Raw genomic sequence first — 17441 nt, 5'->3', positions numbered from 1 at the left:
TCTAAGAGACTCCATTAAAACTTGCCTTTTGTCAATTTTTTTAAATCTAAAACCCATCTGTTGAATACACTTCCATAAGGTAGTTCTGCAACATTTAATACCGGTTTCATCTTTTTAATGCCTCCTAATTAAGATATCTAATGTAGGCACGCTTTGTTCCTCGTATAACTGGTAAATTTTACGCCGCATTATATCTTGATCACTTTCATGTCAGCATCGCTTCTTTTTTTCCTCGCTGAAATGGGATTATTCACAATTTTCCATACAGTTGATGTTGGAATTTTCGTCAATGTGGCCGTTTGAGAGTCAAATAAACATTGTTTATAACTTCCTTGGTCTCAATAGAATAGTGTTTTCTACATTTGGGCGGGAGATTAGATTAGATACACTAGACTCGCACGTATTTTTCATAATTCGCACACGATTCAACACACGCTGGTATTACACACGAAATAAGAATGATTACTAATAAACTTAAACTAAGTAGCATACCAAACCAAAGAATATTAAACACAGGTGGGTATAAAATTATTTTCTATTACGGACCACAATTTTACCTGAATTTAAATTCCGAAACTTTAGGTAATAATCTTGTTGCATTGTATGTTAATGACCACACTTAGATAATCCCATTCAAAAGCAATTGGTCAATTTCTTATATCTATGAACAGACTTTACCGTTATATTTCATTTTGAAGCAATTTTATCGACAAGAGGTTTGTTCAAATTTACAGTAACTCCTTTTTCAGCATTTCTTTCTGCAATTGCTTCTTATTTAAAGTAAGCCAATGAATGATGCTACTTTTAAATTCTGTACTTCTCTTGGTGACTTGTTGAGGCTGCGTTTGTCCTCCTGCACAAGACGGTATATTGTTGGTATTCCAACTCCAGTCACTATCCTTGCAACTTGTTCAGTGAGTGAATCTTGAGTTTTGGTGGCAAATAGCGCAGTTTTAATAATCATTAATCTACATAACATAACATTTTTAAGAACGAACTTTACCAAGAGCTGCCGTTGACAATTACCATAGGAACAATACTACGCCTATGATGCTTAAGTTTTGCAGTTCAATAATAATTTATCTCTCTTCCATTAAGAACTGAGCATATGCTTTAACCAAGAATTTGGAAAATATGGGGATGTACGTAAAGTTCTTTGGGATATTAAATGAATCGGAACGTCTTTGCCATTGTTTTGAGATATTATATGAAATTCCGTTTTAATTTTACAATTAGAACCACACAATAGCTGCATAAAGGAATGGTTAAGAAAGTTTATGAAATGGTGCAGTTATTCAGTTTAAAGGAGATCCAAAGCCTTTCCAATAAAATATGAATATATGCACTATTTAAATGAAAACACTGAATAGAATATAAAACAATGCGAAAAACTCTTGTATTTTTTACCGAATAAAGTAATTACAGATTTCACACCTTTTAAACAGTGACGATGTTAAACATTTTCTTCATTCCTGCAGTTTGGACACTGTATGTTGTTTTTAATTTTTTTTCCGGAAATCGGTTCGATTGGTACTCGCGCACGCAGGGCGCTGTGCGCTAGTGCGCCGTAATGTTGAACCCAAAACTAACTTTTGTAAGCGGTAAGCTGTCCAAAGATTCTTCAATTTCTTGCTCTAGGAGGTTACGGCACCGCTCGCGGTTAAGAGAACCAATATATTAAATGTGTACTAAAAATCCTAACCCATTCATTAAACTCAAAACGCTGTTGATGTCTAGATATTCGGTCTACTCGAGGATTATTTCTTGCCCAATAATATTTGTTATCATATACTTTTTTCATGACCGCGTCTGAGCGCCTGACAAATTCGAAATTTGAACGAGTGAAATTTTCGTTTTCTCAGAATTAAATTAGTAGATTGCGTAATCATACTATACCATACTGCTTAAGATTTGTAGATAATCTTTGCCACAACAACGTTAAACAAAGGCACATACCAATATGTCAATAAACTTATTTTGACATTTTCTCAAAGCCCCCATGAGAGCGCGTTCACCAAAACATTGAAAATTTAGTAAATATAGAGACCGTCAGCGGATGAATGGAATAATCACGGATCACTTTTCTGGGTTATTTAATTTACGGACAGATGTAATACTTAACAAAACCATTATTATAACATTTTTTCATCTCCTCTACCGCAGATCATTTCTTAATGGAAGCTCGGCCAGAGAGAGCAACATAACCACAGCATAATCGAAACTGCATAAGCACAGAATAAAAACGGTCGTAACACTCTCTAGTCAGTCCTTCCAACATAACATTTTTAAATCTATCCAAAAAAACTTTTTTGCGATTTAAACAATCTAGAATCATATTATGTCGTACGTCGTTGTATTCGTAACAACGTATTTAATACGTGGTGTGGTTTTCCACCGACCATATGAAAAAATAAAATTAATGATGATTTAATTTTTTTATATCTCTTTAAATAACACCAGAAAAATATTAAAACGAAATCGAAAAAAAAATTGTTTATCGTATCTTGATTGGACTTCTTTAGCTTTCCCAACTGCGCGTTCTTAACTTTTAAAATTTGCTTTTTCCTAATTTATTAATCCTCGTATCTCTTATGGTTTCCAATATCCCCGCTGTATATTGTTTGTGTGATAATCTTCTTCCGTGGCAGTGAATTTAGTTCTATTTGAGCATTAATTTAGTACGTATTTTCTATTTTCGTCTTAAAAAGCTATTAAAAACCTATTCTAATACGTAACGTAAATATATTGACGGTGTTTAAAATTCCGCGAATAACTGTGAACATTTTGTACACAAAAATATCTTGGTCGTCGAAATCTGGTTAAATAATATTTAATATAAACAATTTACTAGATTTGTCTTGATGCGTCGAAATTGGTCTGTTTGACTTATGCTGTTTGATTTTTGTTGTATTTTTGAAACATCTTCTTTTGTTACTCTCGGGTAACGCGATAGTTCTAGCATGCCTCAGACCTAAAGTCGTTGGAGATTGAAAAAAAAAAAAAAAACTAAGCAGTCGATCCAATGAGGTATTTTTTAAGTTCCTATCTTTTTCGCTAATTTCATTTATATAGGGAATATACCTTCAGTATTTAGTTTATGTCTCTCTATTTGGTAATCTCTAGATTTCGTTTAACACATGTTTGAAAAATAAGACCAACAAACATTAATCTTGCGCAATCCTAAGTTAAGTGATAATAATTATTTCTTCCAATTTGCTAAATAAAAAAAGAACATTTTCGTCGCAGTTTTTTACATATTTTGTTGCAACATGTTTTGTACAATTGCTCTCTTCGGTTAAACTTTTCATGTAAATTTTGTAAATTAAAACGGCATACTGGCATAAAAATTATCCCTGATGCCTCCAAATTTTCTCGATGGAAGTCCATGGTTTTAAAAAACCCTTTAATTTGCATAGTTTTTCTTTTTTGTTTATTTTTGATATCAGTCGTGCTGTGTGAGATATTTTTATTATAAAAATGATATAAAGAAACATGCGCAAAATGGATATTATTGTTATTAGCATAAATTATGTTTAACAATTGCAAATATACATTTAACTGTTTTTGAACAATAACAGAGGCTTATTTATAGCGGAGCTTTCATAAAAATGTATCCTTATTATGTTTTGACAAAAACGAAAAAAAAAAACAAAACAGAGTTTTGGATATTTAAAACTAATTTATAACTAAAAATGTTAGAGTTTAAATAAAGTTTAACGCCCTGTATTATAGAAATCTCAATACGAGGGCTTCCTTTTATATTTCGGGATTTTCTTAAACTAGTCCTGCCATCTGGCGACTAACGTTTTTATAGGGAAGTTTGACATTTTGAGGTTAGGTTTATTCAGTTAAGTTTTGGCGAAAAAATGTTGTTTGTATTTTTTGTGATAAATTAAAAAAAATGTGACAGTTGAAAATGGAACTTAATCGGGAGCATTTTATTGCAATAATTTTTTACAACTTTAGAAGAGGACTAACTCAACAACCATGCATCGATGAACTTAATTCGACTGTTGGAGTTAAAGCACCATCTAGGACTACTGTTTATCACTGGTTTTCGGACTTCAGTTATTCAACATTGATGCAGTGCAGAAACTGATTTTGCAGGATTGTCATGTGACTTACCATCAGATTGAGGTATCTTCGGGCATTAGTGGGACCAGCATACATACAATTTTGCATGAACATTTGGCCGCTAAAAAAAGTTTGTTCGCGTTGGATTCCACACATTTCGACATCAGCTCAAAAAAAGGCTCGAGTTGATTGGTCGAAGGAAATGCTAAAAAAATACGATCGTGGTGCTTCCAAATACTTCTTATGATATCGTGACAGTTGATGAATCATGGATCTATGCATATGAACCTGAAAGTAAGCAGCAATCCACGGTTTGGGTCTTTCAGAATGAGACACAGCCCACAAAAGTGGTTCGTGCGCGAAGCACCTCGAAACAAATGGTAGCCGGTTCAGGAAAACTGGCCAGGTTGCAACTATTTCTTTGGTGAAAGGTAAAACAGTCAATTCTGAATGGTACACAACCATTTGTTTGCCGAAAGTCTTCTAAGAAATTAGAAAAACCAACCGCCGAAGACAAAGAACTTTTTGAGCATTAAAAACGTTGATTTGATGAGCCATCCACCATATAGTCCTGATTTGTACCTAATGACTTCTTTTTATTCCCATACATTAAGAATAGATGACATGAGGAATAACTTTTGACGTCAGAAGAAACTATTTATTTGTTTAAAAATCATGTTTTGGAGGTGCTCGAATCGATGTGGCAGAAGTGCTTTGATGATTGGTTTTACCGAATGCAAAAGTGTATTGATCATCAGAGTGAATATTTTGAAAAACAATAAAGTCATATTTGTTCGTAGTTTATATTTTTTTTATTACAAATCCCTAGATATAAAACGTAGCCGTCGCATAAGTCGCAATGTTTTCGCCGCCATAATTGGTTGTTCTTTAGGAGTAAACAATCAAAGTTTGTCATCGTTCGACTGCCGATTAACTTGTTAATAGTTAATTAATTAACCTTTATTGCAGAATTGGGAAACGCCCAACGTTCGTTTGCGAGTTGCCTCAGTGGATTTACGTTCGAATGCATAGGCGGCACACAAACCGACGACGAACGTGTGATATGTTCTTCCTTGAAGAACTTCAGTGATCTCATAATTCAAGTCGAAGAAGAGAGAAATAGAATGGTTAGTAACGTTTATGCTAAACTTGCACATTAATATCGAAAATTTTGTTTGCCATACTCTGTAAAATGCCAAGAAAAAATTATTTCACTGTTTTGAAAGAAAATAATTCTTAGGTTACGTGGAAAATGTTGCAATAAATGCTTTTGGGTATAATTCCAAACAAACATATTGCTTTTAGCAGGCCAATTAGAGAGCAACACGAATTTAAAAACTATATATCTAACAGTACAATACCCTATAATCAAAAAATAATTTGTTTGAGGTAAATAATAAAACCGATGAATATTGGAAGAGTAACCTCACTGAAATTAGAATTAAGTAAGTCAATACTACTATCACTTTTGTCAATATTATCAACTAACCTCATGGCATCGAGTTAGGAGGAGAGTTAGAAAGAGTTGTGAAAGTAAATGCTAGCGTTGAAAGAACATAGTTTACAAAAAACTCATAATTGAGAAGGTTACTACTAGCTTACATTAAAAGAGAATATCAAAACTCTGGCTTCTGGACTTCACCGATTGCAAGCGATAATAGTGTACATTCTCATTTTATATATTTATGGTAACTAAAACATACATTTGAAATTTTATTGTTAAACTGCAGTGGGTTAGTCCATCCGCTTAATATATTTTTAAGATGGCTACACTTTCAGTAAGTAAGTAATAATTTTAGCATTGTGTAGCACGATAAAAATATACGTTTCTTCTGTGACACCTTATAGAAATAAGTAAATAATTTCTATAACCATTAATATAGGTTAATGAAAAAATTACAGTTAAAGTCAAATATAAAAAAAAAATAGAAATATTTTTTTCCAAATGAAAACCACGCATATAAATTTGTAGTTAAGAAGTCATAGAATTACTATTTACAAATTTTCTGGATTCAGAGCTTGAATGAAAGTGGTTCGCATTTACTCTGCACCTGTTTATATATTGTTTGAGCGGGGGGTGCGGCGCTAAATCAGGGGCTTAAACATCGTCTCGGATGACTGCCCCCATATGGGTGACAGGTAAAGACCTGAGTCGCGGTTAACATTGTTAGGTTGCTTATAGATTTCTATAGACTACCGGATTTTTCGTTGGTAGAAGAGTTGATTACATGCAAGAAGTTTTATCCAATAAAGTTTTATGTCCGGTTTCATGATTGTGTTCGGCAACTGCTGATGGGTTTATTTGTCTTGGTCTTAAGGCTCTTTCATGTTCTTTGAGCCTAGTTGATATTTTTCGTCCGTTCTCTCCAATGCATTCTTTGCCGCATATGCATGGAATGCTGTAAACTCCTGGCATCTTAAATGGAATTTTGCCTTTTGCGGATCGAAGATGTTGAGAGACTTTTGGACAAGTGGTAAATCTGGTTTTAATGTTATATTTCTTTAGAAATTTTGATATGGGGACAGTGATGTTTTGAAGTGGCAAGTGTGGGATTGCTTTCGTTTCATTGCTATTGGAATGTTATGGTGAAGTGTGAAGTGTAACGATTAATATCTTTAATGTAGAAATTATTAGAGAGAAGAGCAGAGGTAAGGTGTTTTAAATCCGGGGCTGAGACAGTTTGACGGCTCTGTAAACAAGAGAGTTGATAGCCGATGGTTTTTGAGTCGGATGGTGATATGACAATGCATTAGGGTATCGGCCTGTATGCGTGGGTTTTCTGTAAACACAATGACCTAAATACAATCTGTCATTCCCAAACTTTTTGATAAACTATTCTGTCAGCACGGGTTTTCTCGGGGTAGGTCCACTGTGACTAACCTGCTGACTTATCTGTTGGGTGCTTTTGTGAAGTCTAAACAAGTGAACAGTGTCTACACGGACTTTTCGAAGGCGTTTGACAGTCAGTCATGAGTATCTTGTTCGTAAGTTTCGGGTCATGGGACTGGGTGGTCCTCTAGTTGAATTTTGTCACAGCTTTTTAACAGGACGTACACAGCAGGTCCGAATCAACAATTATATTTCCAGCGAAATTGTGGTGCACACGGGTGTGCCTCAGGGTTCACACATAGGCCCAGTTTTCTTTAATTTGTTTATATCAGATCTGAGTGATGTAGTTCTTTATTCTTTTAACTTTGCAGATGATTTTAAATTTTACAAAACAATTGAATCATTTTGGTATTACTTTTTCTCGCTTAACTAACATCCTTCAAAATAGATATATTATTAACAATACAACGATAGAGTGTGTCAGCAAAGTTAGGGACCTTGGAGTCATCTTTGACAGTAAACTGACCTTTTTGGATCAGCTGGAGGATATTGTTAACAGGGACATGAGAGACCTGGGTTTTATTACCCGTAATAGTACACTGCTCTCATCCATAAAACCCTTTATTGCTCCTTAGTTAGATCTACATTGGAGTATGTATCAGTAGTGTAGCCTCCATATTACAGATGTCACATTGATAGATTGGAGACTGTTCAAAGACGTTAGAGCTCCCCAATGTTTTGTATTCCATTTCATCACGCCAACTATGGCTATTTTTCTCCTTTAACTCGAACCTTGATGTTATTTAACAGTTGCTCTCTTGATCCCTTTGCTGGCGATCTTCCACTATTTAAGACAAAATTATAACTGGTGGTTGATTGTAGTTGTAACTAGTGTGATACTGTTTGTTTACTGTTTTTGTGTTTTTATATGTTCTATATGGATATTTAAAAAGCTTGTTATCTAAGTTGTTGTTTTGTCAGGTTGCTATTTATATTGTTACTTTTACTTTGTAAATTGGCTCAGCCGTTGAAATATATAAATAAATAAATAATGTTGGTCTGATTTTCTATTGACAAGAATATCCAATAATTGGCGATACGTTAGCAAGTTCACCGACACAGCACGAATTCAGAAGTTTTGTAAATAGATTACAGTAGCCTGTGAAACTTTCTTTGAAATATTATAATAGAATTTAATCTTTCAAAGGATCTGGATCAATCAATCAATCGATGTTACTATTCCCTGCTTGTGGTTTACTTGGTTGGTTGCTGAAACCAGCGTTTAAATTTATTTAAAAGAGGGTAAGCATTGAAAGTACCAAGTGCTTGGCGATTCGTATGCCAGATTATAATCTAAATTCAACAAACAAACAGAAGATATACGGGAATAATTTTTGATCCGTTGATTATTTTAGTTAAGTAAATATTCCAAGAAATCAAAATTTAATATCCCACCAATGAAGTTCGATTTATTTTCTGTTTTATGCTTACGTATTCTTAGCACTGTAGTTGTCAAAAAATGCTGTTTGTCAAAATTAGTTGCAGTGAAACGAAACGTCATTCCTTAGACGCAATCTACACATTACTTACAAATTATATTTCAAATTGTTGTTTTTTTGTTTTAGTTGAAATTTTTAATCATAAAGCGCGATGTATAAATTTATGAAAAGTGCTAAAAATCCAACAACATACTAAAAATATGTTGTGATTTCACAGATTTCACTAATTTATCAGATTTCTAGTGTTAAATGTTTTTTGCGTACAGATGTATTTTTAGTATATTTTTAAACCATTGGTTACAGGTGATTAAAATTTATTGCCTTTCAGTTAGAAAACGCCAACTCGTCGGTGGTAAAACCTCTAGAAGATTTCAGAAAAAAGTACATCGGGGGAGTGAAAGCTGAGAAAAAGAAGTTCGAAAAGCAGACGGCCAAATTTTGTCAAAACCAAGAGCGATATTTAAACAAAACGACCAAAAACCCAAACACTCTTCAAGAGGTGAGTCGAACATTTCCGGTTTGCTTGTTCTGCTTGATTCTAGACACGCGCGGCAGAAATATACCTATTTATACCGTAAACTCAATGTTGTTTACATTGGTCGCATAACATTATTCCATTTTCAAGTATGGAAATGCAAGGCTGCGAAATATATTGTGCCTAATTGGTAGTTGGTATTATCGCGAGTATTTGCACTTGACATGACAGAAGGGATTAATATATCTTCCACGCATGCTCCAAAAAATGACATACTAACCTGCACTTTGCGCCATTTTGTTTCCAATCTTTGACCTCCATCTCCCGTTTTTCGACTGAATATTTATTTTGTTATTATATTATTATTATGTTTATTCTGTTCTTATTAGTCTTATTAGTTGAAAAAATCTCCTTGTTTTATATTGGATTCAAAATTCCTGTATTATCAGCGCAGACAATGCGTCTTATATATTTAGTACCTATGGATCCGGACCAAACAAACTTTTATTTATGGACGACGAAGCTGGTCATATTCTCATTCATTCTGGTGACTCAGATTTGTCAAGGAATAGCTTGGGGTGGTACTCAGATTTGTGACACTTCAAATCTTTTTGGTATATCTCAATGTCTAAGTGCAATAGAATGTTAATAGTATATTATACAACAACTGTGGTAAACGGCATTAAGTTTAATAAACGAGTGACTTAAAAAGTTTACCAAACAAGTTGCATACTATACTTTTTCTACCACTGTTAGTTTTTGGGCACATTTTTGCAAAACAACATGAATACATTCACGTACATAACCATCTGAATTCACAAACGTCAAATTCAAGCCGTGCGGTAATATTTCCGCAAACATCCGATTGCCCCCAAACCCGTGCGGTAAAATCCCGGAAATGTCTAAAGTGGCTCGGATGATTCGTGGTACAAGAAACTATAATAATAATAATATATATAATAATGAGGTATTATACAGAAGGGAGTAGAAAAAACAATTTAATAAATGATGGCAGACGTCTCTTAAACTCAAAAATGAATACCAACCACTCAAAAAGAGAATCGCACGTAATCGCAAGTTTAAAGAAACCCATGTTACTAAAAGAAGAAAATATGGAACTGTGGAAAAGTTAGACAAAGAAGCCAATCTAATTCAGCTCGTAGTTAGGTGCACGAAGTAAAACATGTTTCGATTTGAGAACTTTTTGTTCGGACTTTGTCTGCAAAATTTTGCGGATAAAACGTCAACCCGGTAAAAGTTTAGGTTAGTTTTCGTTTTTAACGTTTAAAAATGGCTAATTTATACGTGTTCGTACCTTACTATTCGCACAATGCAGACCGTAACGTCCAAACAGTACTGCGAACGTAACTGGCCGGATAATTATTTCCTGTTGAAACAATTCGTAATAAGCAGGTGCCTTAACTTCTTTAAGTTGTTAGGAAGATGATGATTTTTATGCACCATAGTGTAAACTCTTAGTTCTAGGCGTTTTCAATATCGTTAGTGATTTTAAAACAAAATTAAATTAAATGTCAGATTAACCAGCTAACCTTCTGAAAAGTACAAGATGATATGCAAGATTCTAATAAAATCCAAAAAAAGGGTAACTCAAGTGCAAATATCTTACTTATTAAAATTTTTGCCAGTCATAGAATCGAAATGGTTCAATTAATTCATCTCTGGAACAGTAAGGGCACTTTTTAAGATACATGCTATGGCCAGTATTATAATAATTATTATTCAAAAATTTAGCTAGAAGAATGTGTTCTACCATTTCAGCTAAGCAGTTAACTTAAACTGCTAAATTCCAAAATTTAGCTTTCTAACCTGCAAATTTTATATATTTCGAGTACATAGGTTACTGTGGAATCTTTATTTTTAATTAGTTTCCGTATGAATCTGGATTCCTTGCTTTTTTCTGTTCCTTACACCACTCATTCATTTTTTTCCACCTCACGAAAATATTTTTTTCCATATCCAAAAGCTCGTTGATTTTTGTCGCTGTCAAAAGAATCAGGTCACTGAAACAGAACGATACTGTTTTAAAGAACCTAGCAGTACAAGTACAGTAATATACCTGCACAAAAAAATCTTATTAATTGAATTTCAACTTTTTCAAGCCTTTTTAGGAACTTCAAACTAAGGCGCACATATTGCTGTAATCATTTTTTTCGTTAATAGCGTAAGAAACGTCGAGAGAAAAATAACGTGGTAGATGCTTAATTTTATCAGTACTCCGTCAAATCCATGTTTGTATTCATATTAATTTAATCTCAGATTGAAATTTAACTGTAGGTTAATAAAACTCCAGTTCATTTTCTCTTTATACTTCATACTATATACTAAATTTGAGGCAATACGACCCCTGACTGGCTAATAAATATTTTAAATAATAATTATTATTATAATTGTTATGATTTTTATTGTTTAAGACAAGAAAATTCATTTAGAAGACAGTCTCATCCTAACATCCATAAACTATGCAAATATGTCCTTGGAGGTACATGAAAACTCAGTTATCTCCGCACAGCATAAGCTATGTGGCTCTCACTGATGGGCCACATAGCTTATGTAAAAACTGAAAATAGAATGGCTAATAGATCACTCTAGCTGGATAGAAACCATTCACATAAAAGTGAAAACATTTCAAGAACTTTTTTTGTGTGTACGTAAATCCTCAATAAATTACCATAAATAATAACTAATCTGCATGAAATTTTGGCAGCAGCATTAATACCCTGGTTTCACATTTTTTTGAATAAGGGACCAGCTCTGCGAAATTTATTTTTCTACATTTCACTGTCGCAATTGGCTTTATGTTCCCTTATCGTTCTGAATCGATGCATTGGTGTTGCGGTTTTATTACTTTATTGTAATAACAACGCATTGTCGCGTTTAAAAATATATAAAAATTTGTTCTTTTATATGCGATTAGTTTGGGAATTTCATTTTTTTAGAGCTAGATCGTACGATCGAACCATTAAAAAAAAAAAGGTTAAACTGTTCCTATGTTTTGAGTAGGATTATACCGTTTCTCTAGATCGAGTTTGAATCTGCTCATCATCGTATGCCCTAAAAAGGACTAATCGTCTAACCCCGAAGTTGTTGCATTGGTCGTCGACCTTTCTCTACGTAATAGGTGATACAAGGTCCACAATAAAACGATATTTTGCAATCAAGTCGTTTGGAACACGTTATCCAATGTGAGGAGGACTAGACTAATTGATGGGCAGTTTTTAGATAATTATAGAACTAATGTGAAAATCTGATTTACCTCCTTGTGATTGCATCTATGTTTTTCATATGCGGTGGCAGATTGGTGAAAAACATACACGAAGACTATATCGTTGACTAACGATTTTTTAAAAAAGTCTTTTATGTACTTTTCAATTTTGCAAGTAGAGCGAAGCAGCTTTTTATTTTCAAAAGAAGTTGCTTCGTGGTTTCTCGGAACGCACTGTTTTTCTATCATGTTCCTGCGGATCGCTATGGAACTTTCGCAAAATTGAGATAATTTTATTGTGCATGTATCCTGGACGAAGTGTCTTTGACATCTCGGCGAACTTCAAACTTTGATAAATTCAAAAACTTTTGCCAATTATATCAATTCCCAATTATATTTTTTCAAATATCTGGCGCATCCTGATGATAGACGAAACTTGAAAATCTTTCTCGACACTGTTTAAACCAAATTATCTCATGTTTTATAATTTTCCATTTACGGCTAATAATTTATCCACTAAAACAAATAATCGACACACCCTGCACATAATCCAAATAATGCCGCATGTAAATGTTATAGCCCTAGATCTCCCACGTTTCCCGGTATATCAATTTTTTCAATAGGATAAATAGTTTTCGAGAAAACTTAAACCATGCAGTACAATAGTAAATGACGTCATCGCGTAAAACACCTTGTATATAATCGAAAAAATGCGTGAAACAAAAGTTATAGCGTCGGATCTCCCACGTATTACGGTTGTAAAATTTTTCCGATCGGATGATTGGTTTTGGAGCAAAATATGTTGTTCTGGAAGCCAAAATATATTTTGCGGTACTTAATTGCGCTCGATTTTAATAGTTTAAATGTGGGTCTGAAGTTCTACTTCTCTGCCAAATCTGAAGTCGGTAGCTGCAAATTTTGGGCACTTATTACGGTTTTTAATATTGCACGGAATATCTCGACCACCCTGTACTGTACTGTACTGTAGATTTTAAATTATTGCCAATTTTCAATAATAGGGGGATCCTTTTTTCAGTTTTTTTTTAATTTGCGGCGCACCCCTTCTATTTTTGAAAAATTATCAAGAATAAAAGTGGAGCCGTATCCTCTGCGTCTTCTGGTTCAAGAATTTTTCCGGTCTTGTAAACGGTTTTTGAAAAATTGTTTTTTTTTTTGTAGGCCCTTGCACACGCGATTTTTAATTTTTTTAAGTTACTTCCACACCCCCCAACCTCCCTCCCCATTTCCAATAGGTTCCATCACGGGGCAAAGCTGCATAAATTCGATTTTTCGAAAGTGAAAAGCCAAGGTACGTGCCAAAGACCCCGATTTTGGAATATCCATTTGGAAATATATTGTCACTCGGCCGGTCGATATTAAAAAAGTTGAACAATTGGTTGATTATTTTCATGTACGTTAAGAATCCGTAAAAAACCCGTCAGCAGTGTTTTTCAAACTATACGCTTCAACAACAGACCGGCTAGTAAACAATAATTGCGTTTTCCGTTCCATCTCACGAGCTTATTATTGAATAAGGTATTTGAAGGTCGTTCTACATAATTAAGCCCGAACCCGTAACTACAATGCAACAATAAAAACCAGAATCTAAATTTGTTTGCCACAACCGACCAAAAGTGAGGGTATTGTGTTCCTTCCTCATTTGATTTGTTCACGATCGCACTCGATTCTTTTGGCTACAAGGGTGATTACTTTAGTTAATTTTGTTGTAATATTTAATGTAAACGTGTATTTTTTAATAATGAAAAGAAAATTTACAAAAGGAAAAAATGTATTTTTTGTATGTTGATAAATGATTTGAAAATAGAGGTTTTGCCTAAATATATTGTGTTGCCTTGCTGTGTGTGTTTTGCAAAATATTTTTTTTTCAAATATTTTCTTAATTTAGGTTAGTATATTCTTTCCGTCTTTTGAGGTTATGAATATTAACAAATTATTTAGTTACATCTTTCGCTGGAATCTTTTTTGAGTAATTGAACTCAGGTAGTAAAGCTCAGGTACGGAAGTAACAGTTATATCTCGAAATCTAGGGCGGTTCTAAATGCTTCTCGTTAAGTGAGCTTTTTAGGACCTACTTGGTATGTTGGTTGCATTTATGATATTTTTCCACTTTTTACTATTCTTAAATGCTGATGACATAAGTTACTGGTGTTTTCCTGTAATGATTTACATAAATGCCTTTTAGTGAGATTTTGTTAAATTTTTATTTTGATTCTGACCTAACTGATATTTTAAAAAAAACTTTTTACCTATTGCTACGTCATGTGGAATTAAGAAAATTGTTTTCCAAACATCTTTTACTTTTATCTATTATTTTGAAAATGTTCATTCCAAACTGTATATTTTGGAATAAATTATCACGTAACTGTTTGGTGACATGATAATATGGAGTCTCTCAAATCTATTTTGAACTGTGTACTGGATTTTAAAACAAATCTTAATATGTTTAAGCTACTTAAAAATTCTAACTTACGAAAACAATGAACACCTAATTTTAATAAGAAAATTCCTAGTCACAAATGATCTATTGTGGCCATCAGGCCAGTTGTTTTTGCCTAGAAAATTAACTGCTTAAAATAAATTAAAATATCTGGTGAAAGATAGAAGAAATAGAGGTTTGTTTTTTTATAATTTAAATGACGTTTTTGACTGTGCTAATAGTTTAATTTAATCATTTTTGTTTTATCCCGGGCAAATATGAATTTGAATTAATTTGGGGACCCACATTTGCTTTATCTCTTGATTGCTAAAACCCAAACGATAATTTCATAAAGTGTTTGTGGGAACACAAAATTGATATTTTGCATCAAATGGTGACACTAAACACATGGGGTTTCCACACAGTAATTACAAAATATATTAAATTGCAATATTTATTTTAACAGGCGTCGTGATGATAATTTATTATCTGCGAGCGATAAGCAAAGCCGAACCTCAGATATTTTTTTATTATAAACAAATAAAAATGTATTTTCTGCTGTCGGAAAAAATGACTAATTTGTTATCTATATGTACGTGAGACGTGACGTGTGATTTTTAACGCGAATTCCAAGCTAGTTCATTCTTTGTTCACTCTGATTTGGCGTATATTCCGGAAAATTTTAGAACGACTCTTGCTCCAATTGAGTAAACTATTTAGTAACCGATAATTCCACAATACAACATAAATCCTTATGGCTTATTAATCACAAAAGGAAATACGATAGTACTAATGTGATGTACAAACATTACACGCCTACTATTGAATGTCGCCCGTTTACTGTTTTTAACAACACCCCAGTTGGCTACGGGTCATAAAATGATGTATAGTTTCTTACACACTTCTTCTGTTTTGATGCAAATATATGCATTTAGGCAAGGGACGAGTGGCGTGAGGAGTGTTGCCTAAATACGAATATATATATACAGGGTTTTTCACTTAAAACTCCGCACGCCAATAAGTCCAAAACGAAAAGAAATATTTAATTTATGTAAAAAGTACTCAAAGTGTGGGGTCAAGTAGATATTTCCTAAAGTTTAAAAAATTCGACGCCTGCAAAGAGCTGGGCGTCGCGACGCGTCGAAAAATTATTCGATTGCAGAGACTTTGGAAATACGCGCATACAAAAGTACATATTATTTAAAAACTTTTTTGTTATTTACTCAAACTTATTTACTTTACCCGTTTCTAAGTTATACCGATTTAAATTAAACATTTCTTGATTAATAAAAAATGTGATTAACGCTTATTTTTACAAGTATGCCATGAATGTTAGTTACTATGGCAACCATTGTTATCGCAGTTGTTTTAAGTGCAATTACAAAGAATAGACTTCAACTATTTTAGTATGATTTTATTTATTATTTTTTATCGATTTAGTTCTGATAACATGATAAATAAATGAAAAAACAGTAAAATACCTACAAGTTAATAACCAAAATTATTATTGCAATTAACTACATAACAAGACATTTCAAAAATTTTGTTCAAAATTATGTCCATCTGCTCGAACACAACTATCAAAAACTTTTAACAGATGAGCTTGGGTCACTTGTAGGAGAGTCCTTGTGATAGCGGCACACGCTGCACTAATTTTGTTAATGAGATCAGCCACATCTTCGATAGGTTCTTCATAGATAACGTTTTTTAGGTAGCCCCAAAGAAAATAATCTGGTGGTGTAATGTCCGGGGACCTCGCCGGCCACCTTACCGGTCCATTAGTACCAAACCATCTATTGGGATATTCACGGTTCAAATACCTCGTTACTATTTGGGCATGGTTGCCATAATAACTAACATTCATGGCATACTTGTAAAAATAAGCGTTAATCACATTTTTTATTAATCAAGAAATGTTTACTTTAAATCGGTATAACTTAGAAACGGGTAAAGTAAATAAGTTTGAGTAAATAACAAAAAAGTTTTTAAATAATATGTACTTTTGTATGCGCGTATTTCCAAATTCTCTGCAATCGAATAATTTTTCGACGCGTCGCGACGCCCAGCTCTTTGCAGGCGTCGAATTTTTTAAACTTTAGGAAATATCTACTTGACCCCACACTTTGACTACTTTTTACATAAATTAAATATTTCTTTTCGTTTTGGACTTATTGGCGTGCGGAGTTTTAAGTGAAAAACCCTGTATATATATATATATATATATATATATATATATATATATATATATATATATATATATATATATATATATATATATATATATATATATATATATATATATATATATATATATAAAATTTAATAATTACATTAAACAAATTTTACATATTTTTAGAGATAGTACAAACCACATCCGATGGATTTGAGCGTTGTTTGCCGCATTTTTGCTATCAGTCTTTGTAACAGCAATGTTCAAAAACACCTTTTCACTTTCAAAGAGTAACTTTTCTTACAAAGCCAAAGCAGACGTAGTACAAAACGCACTCGAAATCGAAGTTAAAAACTCCTTCACATTAGCGTAAGCGTTTATTAGAAAAGACGTTTCTTACCAGCCATATAGCTATTGTTAAAAAAGAACTTTTTGTTATTTTCTGGGTAATGTTTAACGCGAATTATCAAAACATTTGGTTAACGTATATTGAGTTAAATTTCTAATTTATCTATGCTTTTTAATACATAAAAATATTATTCTGTGTAGTATCGTAGCTCGTCAAAGATATTCTTACCGTTTATAAGCCGGCAGTCAGCATCGATCGAGTGAAGTCCTTTAAGCCTTTTTGAAAGTTTGCCCTCCAAAAAATATGTTCTTACCCATCATATTAGGGAAGCCGTATGATGGTTTTATGAGGATAGGTAATCCATCATATGATTGCTTTATGAGG

The 17441-nt window shown here is 33.2% G+C and overlaps 1 protein-coding gene across 2 annotated transcripts in view; it reads left to right on the top strand.

Annotated features, from left to right (window-relative positions):
• LOC132705294 (rho GTPase-activating protein 26) overlaps window positions 1-17441 on the top strand; it is a 52158-nt gene that overhangs the window by 21060 nt on the left and 13657 nt on the right. For both annotated transcript variants that reach the window (XM_060675788.1, XM_060675791.1), the window contains exons 2-3: window positions 5044-5201; window positions 8732-8902. In XM_060675788.1, the coding sequence (XP_060531771.1) occupies window positions 5044-5201; window positions 8732-8902 (329 nt within the window). The remainder of the gene's footprint in view (window positions 1-5043; window positions 5202-8731; window positions 8903-17441) is intronic.

The sequence above is a fragment of the Cylas formicarius genome, unplaced genomic scaffold (genome assembly GCF_029955315.1).
Source record: "Cylas formicarius isolate icCylForm1 unplaced genomic scaffold, icCylForm1.1 PGA_scaffold_7__23_contigs__length_41026272, whole genome shotgun sequence".
Taxonomy (NCBI): domain Eukaryota; kingdom Metazoa; phylum Arthropoda; class Insecta; order Coleoptera; family Brentidae; genus Cylas; species Cylas formicarius.
The sequence above is the reverse complement of the archived record's forward strand: the minus strand, read 5'-3'. Positions and strand labels throughout refer to the sequence as shown.